The sequence below is a fragment of the Zalophus californianus genome, chromosome 2 (genome assembly GCF_009762305.2).
Source record: "Zalophus californianus isolate mZalCal1 chromosome 2, mZalCal1.pri.v2, whole genome shotgun sequence".
NCBI classification, from domain to species: Eukaryota; Metazoa; Chordata; class Mammalia; order Carnivora; family Otariidae; genus Zalophus; species Zalophus californianus.
This window is the reverse complement of record NC_045596.1, coordinates 77,125,696-77,141,213: the sequence shown is the minus strand read 5'-3', so window position 1 is coordinate 77,141,213 and position 15,518 is coordinate 77,125,696. Positions and strand designations below refer to the sequence as shown.

The following is a 15,518-nucleotide window of genomic DNA, read 5'->3' as shown; positions in this document are numbered from 1 at the left end:
TGCATATAGCTTTTCAATCTTTAGCCTTCTCAGAAGCCTATTGGTGGCTGCTCTTGATACCAGATGAACTAAAGATTTCAAGATCAAATAGAGCAGTGTATTCCCTTTTAGCATGACTTCTATCTTTAATGCAGGGAAAAGAAATCATTCTGGCTGATAAAAAATAAACCTAAAGATGTAATGCAGTTTAAACACACTAGAAAAAGTATTCTTTTTTTTAAGACAATCTTTTAATCTTTGGGAATTAAAAAAATAAACAAACCAAACTTACTCAATTACTCTTAAAATACGAAAAGCCCAAGATTTTAAAACCATCTTGGTTTTTGTTTTTTTAAACAATCTTGGTTTAAAGGTAAAGTGCTTCAAGGATTTGAATGAGTCTTAAAGGGCAAAACATTCTAATTAGGTATCGAAACAGATTTCTATGCAATTCAGATCAAAAACTTAGAAAATTTTTATCTTAAGACAATGGTTTGAAATAACCACACAAGACTCAAAAGCAATACAATCCAATCAAATGCTTTATATACATTTAAAATTCCAACATTTACTCTTATTTAAAGGTGAGGTGGAGATTTTCTGAAACTAAAGTGAAATATACCAACCTTTCAGAAATCTGAGTCTTCCCATCTAATCTGAGGTACCTATGCTGATGATGTTTTAAGAGAACCTCTAAAATATCCAGCATCATGGTAAATTGGCTAAATAATACAACTCTATCACCCTGTGAAAATACATATATGGATTAGATACATGGAAAAATAAAATTCTAAGAATCTAATGATCAACTGCTTCTTTAACAAAAATCAAGTGATCACAGCAAACGTCTATTATATAATGATCCTGGGGTCCTGGGATCGAGCCCCGCATTGGGCTCCATGATCAGCGGGAAGCCTGCTTCTCCCTCTCCCATTCCTCCTGTTTGTGTTCCCTCTCTCGCTCTGTCTCTGTCAAATGAGTAAATAAAATCTTTAAAAAAAAAAAAAAAATCAATACAGATGGTGTATTCTACTAACTTCTATTTTTCTTTCTCAGACTCAATAGAGGAAAAGTAATCAGGAAAACATATCCCCAAATAATATCCTCTAAATGTTCAAAGCATTAATTTCTAGAAACATATATAATAGATATAGGCTAAAACTTCAGGAAAGTCAAATCATGCCAGAATTATCTTAAAGAAGTTTAATTGGAAAAATACAAGAGGAGTAGCATTCTTTATTACCTTCTGTTTCAATTCAGACAAGATGCATCCTAAAACTCGGAATTTTCCAGAATCTAAAATCAAGTCCATGTCTAACTGGAAGTTATTAATATGTCTATACTGTTTACAAAGTACATGTAATTCAAAGTCTGTCATAACTTCCATATCTTCAAAGATCAAGTCAGGGTTAGCCTCACAATGTGTAGGTTCCTTAAAACAAAATAGAACAATTCACACTTCAAAATGAAGGTAATTTATAATATGACCAGAACACTCGAATAAAATTGTTCACATCTGATAAAATATTAAGTAGCTAAAAAGCACGTTACATGGTACAATTTAACAAAGGAAAATAATTTCATTATTTTAGGTACAATAAAGGTGGAAATGTCCTTACTGTTTTAGGGACAAAGTTCTAAAATATTTAGAGATGAAGTAATGTCTAGAATTTGGTTCACAATAATCATGGGGAGGGATCTAGATGAAACAAGAGTAGCATCATTCTAGATAACAACTCTAAAAAAAAAATGGGTGGTTACATGGGCAGAGGATTTCATTATACAATTCTCTCTTTCATGTTTGAAAATTTCCATAATAAATTTAAAATAATATAAAAACATTTAAAAAAGCAAATAGTTGCTTTTAACACAAAGATCTATAAAGGAGAACTATAGGTGGCTGCTGAGGGAGAATGAGGCAAAAATAAAGATTAATAAAACTATAGACAAAATATAATGAAGAAAACAAATGGAGATAAACAACTCACTGCCCTGGACATAAAATCTGAGGGATCCTTTTGGTAAAATAAAGAAGTGCATTATGGCAGTCTCAATCAGGAGCTGGCACACTTTCTATAAAGGGCCTGACAGTAAACATCTCAGGAGGCTCCGAGGGCACAGTGATCTGTTCTGCAACTCCTCCACTCTGCCCTTGTACAGGCATACCTTGCTTCATTTTTGTGTATGGGTTTCACAGATAATGCGCTTTTTTCAAATTGAAGGTTCGTGGCAACCCTGTGTCGACCAAGTTGACTGGTACCATTTTCCAACAATATTGCTCATTTTGTGTCTCTGGTAAATCTTAAAATATTTCTAACTTTTTCATTACTATTGTATTTGTTATGGTGATCAGTGATTATAACTTGCTGGAAGCTCAGATGACAGTAGCATCTTTTTTTTAACAACAAAGTATTTTTTAAGTACGTACATTTTTTTAGACATAATGCTACTGTACACTTAACTGACTACAGTACAGTGTAAACATAACTTTTATATGCACAGGGAAACAAAAAAATTCATTTGACTCCCTTGCAGTGGTCTGGAGCCAAACCTGCAGTATCTCTGAGGTATGTCTGTGTTGAGAAAGCAGTCACCAAAAAAAAGCAACAGAAAGATGGGGCTGTGTTAAAATAAAACTTTATAAAAATAGCCACGGTCCTGTTTGGCCCTAAGGCCATAGTTTGCTGACTCCTAACACAGACTGTCAATCCCCTTGGTTCTTATGTTCCCCGAAATTATCTTGAACTTTGTCTTAAAAATGCTTTTCTTAAATATGGGGTTAATGGATCAATATGCTCATTAGGCTCAACTTATCTTTAGCTAGCCTAACAATTTAACCTTACATTTAATAGCGTTAATAAAGGTTAGTGTTAACATAATTTGAAATCCTTACCTTTAGCATAAGCTGCGACATTTCCTTGAGCTTTTCAGCTGTGTAATATTGGCGATGTAATAAAGGATGATTGGCCATTTTTCGCAATTGCATCATGACATTGCACATTTCTGTGTTTTTTTCTGTGAGCACACATTAAAAACAAAACAAAACCCAAGCTGACAGCTGTCTGCTAAAATACATCTCAATGCAAACAAAAAGTTTAAAATTATTTCTTCAAATTCTAAGTAATTTTTAAAAATGAGCAAATCCCACTATAACATGACTAAACAAAATGTAGCCCCAGTACAGGATTATTTTTCACATGCAATTGTGAAAATCAGATTATACCCATGTTATTGATAGATTTTTTCAATCTGTTGAAAAGACCCAAATAGAGTTGCTCCTGTTTCTCTGACATTGCACACAATTCAATTCGATCTTTCTTGGGGGGTAGCTGCTTGAGAACCTGAGAAAGGAAAACAGTTTAAAAAGATCATTCAAATAAAGAAAACAGGTTTTTAAAAAACAATCATCATAATAAATATGCAGATAAGTTACCTCTTCTTTTACCCTTCTGAGAATAAATGGTTTTATAATTTGTTTTGCGTGTGCTATTCTCTCCTTTTCATATATACTTTGCTCATCTGCTGATTTCTAAGTAAAAAAAAAGAACACATCCTTTCAGAAATTACTCACTTAAATGATCAGAGTTAACAGTATTACCGAACATGAAAATCAACCTCACTACGATCTCTGAGTTATTTTCCACAGAAACTCACTTCATTCTAAATGGAGTTTCACATTTCAACTCTGGGCTATTAACCTACCTCTTCAAGCTCCATATGTATTTTGAGGCTTTAGGTACTCTGCTGAGCTAATAAAACTGAACTGCCTTAGGATGGTGTCCAGAAGTTTAAGTCATAACTAATGAGTTATTAACTAATTATCAGAGAGCTCTCATGAAAGTGTGTGTGTGTGTGTGTGTGTGGGGAGAAGAGGAGAAGGGGAAGAGATAGACAAGAAAACTTATATTTATTTCTAGAAAAATGACCCCAAAAGAAAGCTAGTGCAGGTGATGTACACCATGTGTTCTAAAACACAGGGATGGTTCCTAGTCAAGGTCCGTTAATTTTGGAGAAATTAAAGAAGTGGAATTTTATTCTAAGATGTGAAGAAGTCCTCCATATTCTATAATCTACTAGGCCATCAAGTGGGAGTGAATACATCAGTGAAAGTTTAAAAGGCAGTTAATGTGCAGTGGAAGAATATCATAGAGAATTCCTGCAAAGTATATGTGACTTAGGAGACAGTCAAGAATCTACATAAACATTGCTGTACTGGAGAATTTAGTAGGAGTTCCTGAACACTATACTGTACTTTTTCTTTATATTGTACTTTTTCTTTCTTACAAGATTTTTCCTTCCCTCCCTCCTTCCTTCCTTCTTCCTCTCTTTCATTTATTGAGACAGAAAGAGAGAGAGAGAGAGAATGCGGGGGGGGGATGGGCAGAAGGAGAGGGAGAGAAAGAATCTCAAGAAGACCCCACGCTGAGTGCGGAGACTGAAGTGGGGCTCGATCTTAAGACCCTGAGATCATGACCTGAGCTGAAATCAAGAGTCAGACACTTAACCAACTGAGCCACCCAGGCTCCCCTATGCTGTACTTTTTCTAAGCAACATGGAGAAAATTAACCAGATTTTCTTCTATATAGAATTTAAGTGTAACTGTAAGAAATTGTTACTTTGGGGTGCCTGGATGGTACAGTAGTTGAGCATCTGACTCTAGGTTTTGACTCAGGTTGTGGCCTCCAGGTCATGGGCTCAGCCAGTTATCTGCTTGAGATTCCCCCTCTCCCTCTGCATGCTTCACCCCTCCACCTGACCCCCTCATGCTCTCTCTCTAAAATAAATGAATTAAAAAAAAAAAATTGCTACTTTTAAATTTATGGACTTTTATTTCAAAACATATTTCCCAGTACAGGAGTTTTCTGGATATTCTATCTTTGTCCAGTTCTACAGTTTACCTATAAAGAAATGCTACTAATTTACCAAATTTTAATAAGGTAAATGCAATGACCAAACTTTCCCCACCTATTATATATCTGAACACTCCACTAATTTAAAAGTGTCATTTCAGAAAATGAGGATATTAAAACCAAATCTTTTGGATATCAATTACAGAAGTCACCAATTTATTTCCCATGGTATTTTGGCAGACTTCCCAAGTCATCCAAGTACAGGGATATCAACTACTTAAACTTAATTGATATCACGTATATACTATGAAAACAAGAAAGAGAAGAGTGGCCTATATAAAACAAAAAGTAACATATTTGGGAGAAAATATAAACGTATGCTTACTGTTTTAGAAGAAAACATTCTTCGTATTTCACTGGTGCTACTACTAAACATGTGTGGCATAACAAAGTTCAATAGGGACATGAGTTCTAGCAGATTATTCTGTACAGGTGTGCCTGTGAGCAGCAAACGGTTATTTGCCTGTGAAAGTAAAATTTGGATTAGCTTTCTTTTTTTTTTAAAGAGCTAAGTCCTTCCTGTCTATACTATTCAGTAGGGGGAAAAAATTAAAACCATTATTAATAATGTAACATTCTGTGATGAAAGACTACTAATTTAGAAAAATTATCATGTACTTTAAGGTAGAATGTGAAAACTCATGGTTTCATTCTATAAGTAGGTAACTTGATTATATTTGATATTCATAAAGTTTATCATATAGAACAAGGGCTGGTAAATTGAGGCTCATGAGCTAATAAAAATGGTTTTTATACTTAAGGGTTATAAAACGAAACAGAAACAAAAACAAAAGCAAAGAACAAGTTGCAGAAGAAGACCCACAAGACATGAAATATTTATCATTGGGAACTTTAAAGAAAAAGTCCACTGACCCTGATATAAAATACTAAATACATTAAAACACGTAACTTCGTTATAATTGGAAAAATTCACAAAATACTCTTACATTAATTGTCATAAGGTGCTGGTAGCGGATGGAGCCCATATTCTTCAGCATATGGCCCTCATCAAAAATCGCGTAATTAAGTTTCAGCCGTCGAAACAGACTACGATCATCAGAACTGCTGATTGCACAATTATACCTGTCACCAAAAAAAAAAAAAAAAAAAAAAAGGTTAAAGAGCCTGGACCATAGTGAGACTTAATGTTTTCTAAAATTATTTTTATTTCTACATTTCTAGTACCCAGTACCTGAAAGATACCACTAGACATAGGTGGTGTTCAAATAAATACTGACGCACTTCTATACAGTAATTATTTATGTACATGTAACCAAGTTATAAAAGCTGCAATGCGCAGGTAAAGGAAAATTTTAATGTTATAATTAGACAACTTCTACACAACTAAGAAGAAGCCAATTTGGGTATGATTTATAGGTTATATGCAACTGTTACACACTTTGCTTCATGAACTGTTATATTTTCAGAACAAAAGTGGGGAAAAAAAGGACTTGAAATGACATTTGTTAAGAACATAATACAACTGTATTAAACTAGTAGAACACATCCAAGAAAAAACAGTTAATAGTAGCTAGCAGTACTAGACTATATATAAAATGAAGTCCATTTTAAGGAGAAAAGATGAATTTTGGATTCATCTTTTAATCATGGCCTCCTACAGAAGTCAGTAGATGGAAATAATAACTAAATACTGACAGTTAATATGAACCTGAAATAACCTATATTTAAAAAATGTAACATGACAGCATTAAGTTCTCTGCTAGGTATTTATGCTAAACGGTTACTACCAAGTAATAATGACTAACTTATTCAAAGTTTTATTTTCCATCCTTTTATTTTAATTCAATTTTTTCATTTAGAGATTCCACTGTATTTAATGATTATTAATATTAATAATTAACATTTATAAGTTACAAATACTATGGATCATTTTGGTGGGATATCTTCAATTTTACTTGAAGTTTAACAGAAAGAGTCCTATAAAACTATGCTTTCGATCAAGTGGACAAAACCTTTTTATAGCCACTATCAGTCACCTGCTGTACTAGTAAAAAACTGAAAAATGCCTGAATACTCAACATGAGTCATTCCATTACTTTTTTTCAGGAAAGCCTGAACTTTCCTTCATATTACTACTAACATATTTTAAATATTTTTTTAAATATAAGGGTTACACAGTATCTCCCCCCAATTATTTTTTCTCTCCATACTTACGTGGTCACAATTACATTATATTCTTCATATTTACTATGGATGTTATATCGAATCTGTTTACGTTCTTCTTGAGAGCCTACAATTTAAAAACAACACATGCATATTGATTATATTTAATGTACTTTATGTTAGGATTTTAAAGAAATTTCCAATTAAGGCAAAATGACATTCTTACCATAGTAACAGAGCACCTTTAAAGTGGGGCACCATAAATTAACTTCTCTTAACCAGTTATCTAAAGAAACAAGAGAGGTATTACTTGCATCTGCTAAATAGGTTAGGTATATGCAGTGAAATGAATTCTATACAGAATTTTTTCTTTTGCAAAATAATACAAGATTTTTTAAAAAATCACAGACCCTTCACAATTTTACTCCTGATGTTTAAAGTAATTTTGAGAAGGCATAAAACAAAAGGCAAAGGAGCAACCATTATATTTATAGGATGATTAAATTCCAATTTAAAGAGTTTTTTTGGATTATGTTCATACATACATTCACTTACTCTAGTCTACATCCAATCGATTACATAATTTCAGTGGGATGAACTGTTTACTTTCTGATTCAATAAATGTTTAATTAAAATTTAAAAGCACTTGTTTCTCTTAAATTACTCATTAAAACAATTTTTTTCATTAAAACAAAAAGAATTACAAAAACAAATGATCTTATCGATGGTCCTTGAGGCATAATAATTTAAAAGCTGAGTAACTGACTTGTATTTGAGTTATTTTCTTTTAAAAGACGTCTACTAAAAAGACATCTTGTACAAACACAAGTACATACACATACACAAAGGGGGAAAATGTGTAAGGAGACCACAGAATTATATTCACCTCCACAAACTAAGAAATCACACATAAGCAGTTTTTCTTTTCCCTGTATAAAACACTATACAGTCAAGTATGATTGTTCACAGTAGTACAAACCTATAGTTGACGCTGGAACAACGATCAAATGAGGACCTTTATTACCCTCCTGATAAAGGTATGCGAGGAATGCAATGGCTTGAATAGTTTTTCCTAGGCCCTAAAATTAAATGTTCAAAAGACAATATATGAAGTTTAAAAACAAACAAAAAATACTGGAAAACACAAAAGGAAAAATAATATTTCTGGTTTATTTTTGATTCCCCAAAATGCAACCCTATGAGACTTCTACCATGTTCTTAGTTCTCAGTGACAGATGAAACAGATCATAATCTCCAAATATACTATAACTTGGCTTAATGAGCAGGATGTATCCTAACTGCTAGTAAAAATGGGACACACATGAATATGGAAGAGCTCTGCAATGCATATAAAGGACATAATGTTGGTAACTGTTTTATATAAAACAAGTATTTAATACATACTGGATAGATTAAGAACAATGTTCCAATGACTAATTGGATTTTAACATGCCTACCTTGTTACCCATCAATTTCACTTCTAAGAGTATATTCAGGAGATATAAGAACATATGTCCACAAAGAGACTTGGGTAAGAATGTTGACAGTAGTTTTATCATGATAGCCAAACACTGGAAATAACTTAAATGTCCTTCAACAGGAGAATGGATAAACAAGTTGTAGCATATTTATACTAGGGACTACCACATGCCAATAAAACACCAAACTACTTATATATATATAAGAACATGGATGAAACTCAGTATCATGCACCAAACAAACCAGAAACAAACAGTATATACTATATGGCTCTCTTTATATAAAGTTCAAAATGTGAAAAAAATAATCTACGGTTATAGGTGTCCAAATAGCGGTGGTGGTAATGATTGAAAAGGAGCATGAGGGAACTTTCTGGGACGATGGAAATGTTGATCTGGGGAGGGGTGGTCACACGGGCACATCTATGTAAAAAATCACCAAGCTGAACATTTGTGCATTTTACTACAAGTAAATTATACATCAATGAAGGGTTTTTTTCTGTTGTTTGTTTTTAAAGGCTACTGGGGAGGAGCTAAACATTACCAACTGTTAACTGAACTGCCCTCACTGCCCCATTCATGTTTTGAAGCTCTATATTGCAATGTGACTGTATTTGGAGACGGGGCCTTAAAGAAGGTAATTAAGGTTAAATGAAATCACAAGGATGGGGACCCAATCCCCACCTTAAGAGAAAGAAATGCCAGGGAAGTGTGCGCACAGAGAAAAAGACATGTGAGGACATGGTGAAAAGGTGGCCACCACCTGCAAATGAAGGAGAGAGGCCTCGGGAGAAACCAAACCAGCCAACACCTTGGTCTTAGACCCAGCCTCCACAACTGTGACAAATAAATTTCTGTTGTTTAAGCCACCCAGTCTTTGGTCTTTTATTAGGGGAGTCCTAGCAGACCAAGCAAGACACTAACTTATAAATACAGTGCTTTACAGGTCACAACAAGTTTCACATCTTATACCTCATCTGGTAAGGATTAGCCTGAGAGGCAAAGTTGGGGCACCAAACCCAGATCTGATCCGCAAGTCCAGCTTTCCACAACTGTAATGTTCTGTATCTAATTCCATAACTATTTTGAAATCCTGCATAATTATTTAGTTTTCTATCAGATAAACAGCACTTGTTATGACGACAGTACGATATACGTGTGGGAGTAGTCTTTTTTTTTTTTAACTTAAAGATTTTTATTTATTTGACAGAAAGAGACACAACGAGAGAGGGAACACAAGCAGGGGGAGTGGGAGAGGGAGAAGGCTTCCCGCTGAGCAAGGAGCCCGATGTAGGGCTTGATCCCAGGACCCTGGGATCATGACCTGAGCTGAAGGCATATGCTTAATTGACTGAGCCACCTAGTGCCCTTGTGTGGGAGTAGTCTTAAAGTACAAAAGATTATTAGAAGCTAACTACAGAATAAACATCACTATGTTAATTTTTATTTTAATGATGTAATACACAATCTAATATGTGTATTTAATAAACATTTTCTCCACTAAATATGACTAATTTTTAATAAACTTTTTAAAAGACAAAGGACATTAGGTTAGAGTAAAGGTCAAGTTTCTATGTGACAATACCTGAACCAGGCTATAATGAATTTCCTAAGCTTAGTTTCAAGCAAATGTGATTTGGGAAAAAACAGAAACTCAGAGACATCTAACAAAAGTAAAATAGCTGAAATGATGTTGCTGATAAATGTGTGATTTATAGATATCTATAAAATTTGATAAATGTGCAGATTTATTTATAGGTTATCTATAAATTTTAAAGGTAGCTATAGAAAAGCACATAACAAAATTTTTCAGTATTTTATACATATGTGTATATGTATGTGCGCACACACACACACACACACCTGCAGGAGAAAATAATCTGAAAAGATACACATCAAAACAATACTTATTTCAAAGTGGTAGGAATATGAGTGATCTTGATCTTTTTTGTATTTTTATATAGTCTAATTTTTAAAACATATATTTATTAATTTGATAATTAGGAAGTAAGCCCATTTTCATTTTGGGGGGCAATGAGGAGGCTAGAGCTAAGAGAAGCAACAGAAAATCAGAAGAGGTGATTGGGGTATTAAAATACTAAAGTGAGAGCAGTAAACTACAGGGGTCAACGGAAATTTTTATTTTTTAAATGACAGCAAGAATGCCTTTTAATGACAAATCCTAAAAACAGAGTAGTACTTACCATTTCATCTGCCAAAATGCCATTAAGTCCATGTTTATGTACCAATGCCAGCCAATTCAAACCAACTTTCTGATATGGCTTGAGTGACAAACTGGTAAAGAGAGTTACCAAATATTATGGATTTGTACTTCTATTAGTTTTCTCTACTAGTTTTCTGACATGATGATTAAGTTTACAGTGCACACAAAAACTGAAATAACTATGTCTAGTCTTACCTTTTACCTTATGTTATACAAGCTATTTACACATGGTTAAGAAAATTAGCTCAAAACACAATACATTTTTTTCAATTTTTTCAAATTTTATTTTGTATTGATCTGTTTTTTCTGGCTATAAGAATTATAAAAGACCATTTCCATATTCAGTCATAATGTAATGCCACCAAATTAATTCCATAAATGATCAGAATATTAATTATGGTAACATATTACTAACCTAATATTTATACTAGAAAATGGTATTGTATGGATTTGAATTTTACCACATTAAGGAACTTCAAGTATTAGGACAACAACGCAGGCTTAATGTGCCTTTGCTGCAATGACTGAATAAATGTCAATCACCTCTAATATCAGTAGAATGTGTAATTCTGGAAGGTGTATATTTGTGTTTGAACTATGTATGAATGGAAATTTGCTAGTCATCAATTAGCATCAGTGAGTAGAAAGGAGCAAGCCAGTGTCAAAATCTCATTTATTTGTAAACACATAATTTGGAAATAACTTGCTTGGAAGGTAATATAGAAGGTTATAAAGGATGAATAGTTATATTTTTTTCCCTAAAAGTTCAAGTGGTTAAAAACTAATAGTAGTTATTAATAAACATAATTATATACAGACACACAAATATCATTTTCAAGTACCACCTCATTTAATCTTTTAACATCCTATAAAGATAGCCTTTTATCATCATTTTAAACAGATCAAAAGCCTGAGGCTAAGTAATTTGCCTGAGGCTACATAGCTACAAAGTGTTTTATGGAAGGCTAAGATTTAAACTAAGTCTGTCTGTCTCATTCGGCAGTTTATTCTCATACTCACTAGGTAAGCACACAGCCCGTATTAAGACAAAAAGCTAGGATAAGGCCATGTGCCTCTCGTTCTCCAGCATTCATGCTGTCCCCTTAATTTCCTATCACACACATCCTATCTGCACACAAGGAAGGGGTCTGGACATAACTATGGTAAAATAAAATAAAGGGCCAAATTCTAAAATCAATATACTTTAATTAGAACATGGGTAAAAGAGCTGGGGTAGAAAGAGTTCAACCTTAAATCAGAATCTATGCTTCAACTGTGAAGTATGCAATCTACACAACATTTCTCATTAAAAAAAACTTAAAAGTACTGGTAGGAAAAAAACCAGCAGTATTGCTGAAGTCTTTGTAGTGATTTTTAAAAATGTCCTTTACTTACTGGCCAATATAATTTCTACTGCCACTACGAAAGTAATAATAAATAAAAACATATTACCACAGATATTTTGATTTCCAAATCCAAATGAATTCTTTCTACTACAATAATGGTGAAAGTAAATGTTAATATTGGAATATTTACTCTATTCCAGACACAATGCTATGGGCTTGATATGCATTATTTCATCATTTAATCCACATTATCAAGCTAATAAAATTATTATCCCCATTTTACAGATGAGACCATCTCTGGGACTCAGAGAAGGTTAGTAACTTGTCCAAGGTCATATTGCTATCCAAATCCATGTCTGGAGTGGCAGAGACAGTATCCAATCCGGGTCTGATCCAGAGCTCATCCCTTAAACAGAAAATATGAAAAAGTTCTTTCTCTCTGACCCACCCACTCTATGGTCAGAACTGAGTATTTTTGAGTCCTTCCCAAGGCCTTAGTCATCCCAGACATATAAGTTCCCATTTCATGAAAATGATGAAACTTGATAAGGTAGGCACAGCACACCATTTATTAATGCATCAAAGGGCCAGTATGCTATTCCAATGTCAATCTATCACAAGTGGCCAAGAAATATTGAGAAACTAGTATTACTGTTATAATATTCTTCACTATACATAAAACTTTAAAAAAGTGATGAAGGAATTTTGAGAAGCATCTACTATACAGAATTTTTCGACCAAATAAAACTGTTTCATGCATAATCACAAGGCAGCTCTGGTAGCTGTTTTTGATCAGGACATTAAATAACTTTGTTATATTGTAATATTTTTTTTAAAAAAATACAAGTATTTGTGTGTGTGTGCTTGTTTATGTGTATATACACACACATATTTGTGTGTGGATGCACTATCTACTGGATTTACCTAAGCTACAAATAACTTTTTGTTGCTTAGTATCCCAACAGTGCTGTCCATCAACAGATCCTTTCTTCAGAATGCAAAAGATCAATGAAAATGCAATTTTGACAAAGACGTTTGAAATCCAATTCACTTGTTATGACAAATTTTTAAAACAGGGAAGATGTATTCTAGCAGGATCTAATATTTAGATGTTGTACAACTGTACCTTCCATTTACTCAATTTATTTTGACATTCTATAGTTTTCTAAGAATTTTCATGACTGCATATGAACCCCAACTACCAGTTAAAGATAAGAATTTAACCTGTCCAGGGTTACCCAAATGGCAAGAACTAAGGCCCAGGCCTTCTGAATTAGTTAAGTGCTCTCTTCTCATTAGCAGACTATAAATATCTTTAAACTGAAGGTTTTTTACCTCCTACTAAGAAAAAAAAATGATTTTATGATTTTAATTTTTCCGAGATCATGAGGGAAAACAAAGCAGCACATTATTCTGAAGTTACTTGTTTTGTCAGGAGAAAAAAAAAATAATTCCAGACAGTTATGATTTCTTTTGAGTGAAAATTAAATTAGGTTTAAATCTCCTGCCAGAGAATCTAGTATCAAAATTATTTTGAAAAGGTGAGAAAAGCCTGAAATGGAAACAACAGGAACCCATACAATATGCTAACTTTGAGTTTAAAATGCAGAAACAGTCTAGGGAGACTTGTTGCAAGCAGTTCATATGAAACAAGTTTAGGGATACTAGCTGACCAAAAGTTTATGTCCCGTAAGTGTAACATAGTTGCTGAAAATACTACTACAACATTAGTTTGTACTAATAGTAGTATCCAAACTACTAAAATATTTCCATCATAGTACTTTGAGTTAGTCAAATCACATCTGCAGTATTGATTTGCATTCACATCACTGTCAAATGGCTTCATAGCAACTGTTTAGAACAGGACAGAAAACCATCTCGTCAAGTTGAGGGACAAACAAAATCAGAAAAACCTTGGGTAGATTTAGCCCAGAAAAGACAGGACACATATAATTAAATATATTTTACATTGAACACCTGAGAAATCTTTTCAGTTAAAACAATTTAAACCTAATATATTTTAGATAAAAAGCTAAAATTTGAGATGGCTACATTAACAGTAGGAATAAAAAGGGAGACGTAACTGATTTTTTTTTCCCTTTTCCCTCACACTGTATTATATTTCAACTTTAGGCACCTTTAGTTTTGGCATTTTAAAATAAAAATTATGAATGTAATGGTTTTGAGATATATGCAAGACATTTTATTTTCCTCTGCAAAGATTTTATTTTTATTAAGGATGTTGGTATGTCTTATGTCCTTAATCTCTAAAAGGCATTTTTTTGTTCTAATTCACATAAATTTGTAGTAAGAAAATAAACAGTTAACATAATTTTGCTAAAAAGAATTGGTTCTGTTAAGAAATGCGGGACAGCTTAGTCATCAGGATAATTTAACATTTTCCTCCATGCCAGTAAATCCTTTCCCAAGGCAAGGCAACTACTTTGCATGTCTCTATGCTAAGCAGCAATGATGCCTGGCCAGTATACCAAGTAAAACTGCTTGTGTAACTCTTACCTTGGCTAAAAATAAAAACCAAGACAACAAATTTCACCCCCTAAAAGTGCATTTAAATAAACTCTAAAGAAACCACACAGGTGTTTAGAAGATATGTTTTGGGCTAGAGCACTTTTAAAAAAGAGCTATTTTTCTCATCTATTATATATTTCATCAAAAAATTACTCAGCCTAATGGAAAGGATACTTTATTACCTGATCATACTATTTACAAGTAACAGGACTTTGTAGATGTGGGTTTAAGAGAGAAATTTTTTAAGTGATGCAATAAAGCACTTGATTTTTTTAAAATCCAAATTATGATAAAGTAGACTCAACTGGGTAAGTCTTGTAGAGTGAAGAACTCCCCATATCCAATGCTGTAGAACAAGAAGGAGCAGCTCCAACTACACTTTTAGGAGATGAATTTGCTGACATGGCCATAGTTCTTTCTATGCAACAGAGAAAAGAGCTTCTTTGTGGGAACTGCATCACGTTTCCCTACACCATCCCATAGCACCCTAGAAGGGCACAGAAAAGATTGTAGCTTACTATTAAAGGCCAGTAACCATACCTTGACTTTTAATTAACCAATGATCAGCAAATATGCTTTGATCATGAACTAGAAAAATGCTAAAAGAAGTAAATAAAATCACCAACTAAGGTAATTACTTTTAATGAGGCCCTAGTGCTAATCTTATTAAATACCTATCAGAAATATTCTGAACAGATGTAACTTATTTTTAATGTTGCATAACACTACATAGCTTGGATATACCATAATCCATTCTAACTATTCATACCACAATTCATTCTAACTATTCTGATTTTAGGAAACTGGACTGTTTTCATGTTTTTGTCACTATAAATATTACCACAGTAAACAATTTTATACATTTCTTAAGAAGGAAGTATTCTAAATAGTTCTGAGTCCCCAAACCACTTAAAAATAAACTTTTAAA

The 15,518-nt window shown here is 33.2% G+C and overlaps 2 protein-coding genes across 6 annotated transcripts in view; one reads left to right on the top strand and one right to left on the bottom strand.

Annotated features, from left to right (window-relative positions):
- SMARCAD1 (SWI/SNF-related, matrix-associated actin-dependent regulator of chromatin, subfamily a, containing DEAD/H box 1) overlaps positions 1 to 15,518 on the bottom strand; it is a 76,558-nt gene that overhangs the window by 7,633 nt on the left and 53,407 nt on the right. For all 3 annotated transcript variants that reach the window (XM_027599291.2, XM_027599290.2, XM_035726188.1), the window contains 11 exons: positions 10,696 to 10,786; positions 7,993 to 8,092; positions 7,240 to 7,299; positions 7,065 to 7,140; positions 5,837 to 5,972; positions 5,215 to 5,352; positions 3,413 to 3,508; positions 3,203 to 3,320; positions 2,873 to 2,994; positions 1,223 to 1,411; positions 606 to 724 (listed from right to left, as the gene is read on the bottom strand). In XM_027599291.2, the coding sequence (XP_027455092.1) occupies positions 606 to 724; positions 1,223 to 1,411; positions 2,873 to 2,994; positions 3,203 to 3,320; positions 3,413 to 3,508; positions 5,215 to 5,352; positions 5,837 to 5,972; positions 7,065 to 7,140; positions 7,240 to 7,299; positions 7,993 to 8,092; positions 10,696 to 10,786 (1,245 nt within the window). The remainder of the gene's footprint in view (positions 1 to 605; positions 725 to 1,222; positions 1,412 to 2,872; positions 2,995 to 3,202; positions 3,321 to 3,412; positions 3,509 to 5,214; positions 5,353 to 5,836; positions 5,973 to 7,064; positions 7,141 to 7,239; positions 7,300 to 7,992; positions 8,093 to 10,695; positions 10,787 to 15,518) is intronic.
- The window catches only part of HPGDS (hematopoietic prostaglandin D synthase), a 68,214-nt gene that overhangs the window by 37,586 nt on the left and 15,110 nt on the right, over positions 1 to 15,518 (top strand). For 2 of the 3 annotated variants that reach the window (XM_027599296.1, XM_027599293.1), the window contains one exon: positions 9,010 to 9,320. The exons of the other annotated variant lie outside the window; for it this stretch is intronic. The gene's annotated coding sequence lies outside the window, so the exon portion shown is untranslated. Of the gene's footprint in view, positions 1 to 9,009; positions 9,321 to 15,518 lie in introns of those variants that run through there. 3 annotated transcript variants of the gene reach the window in all.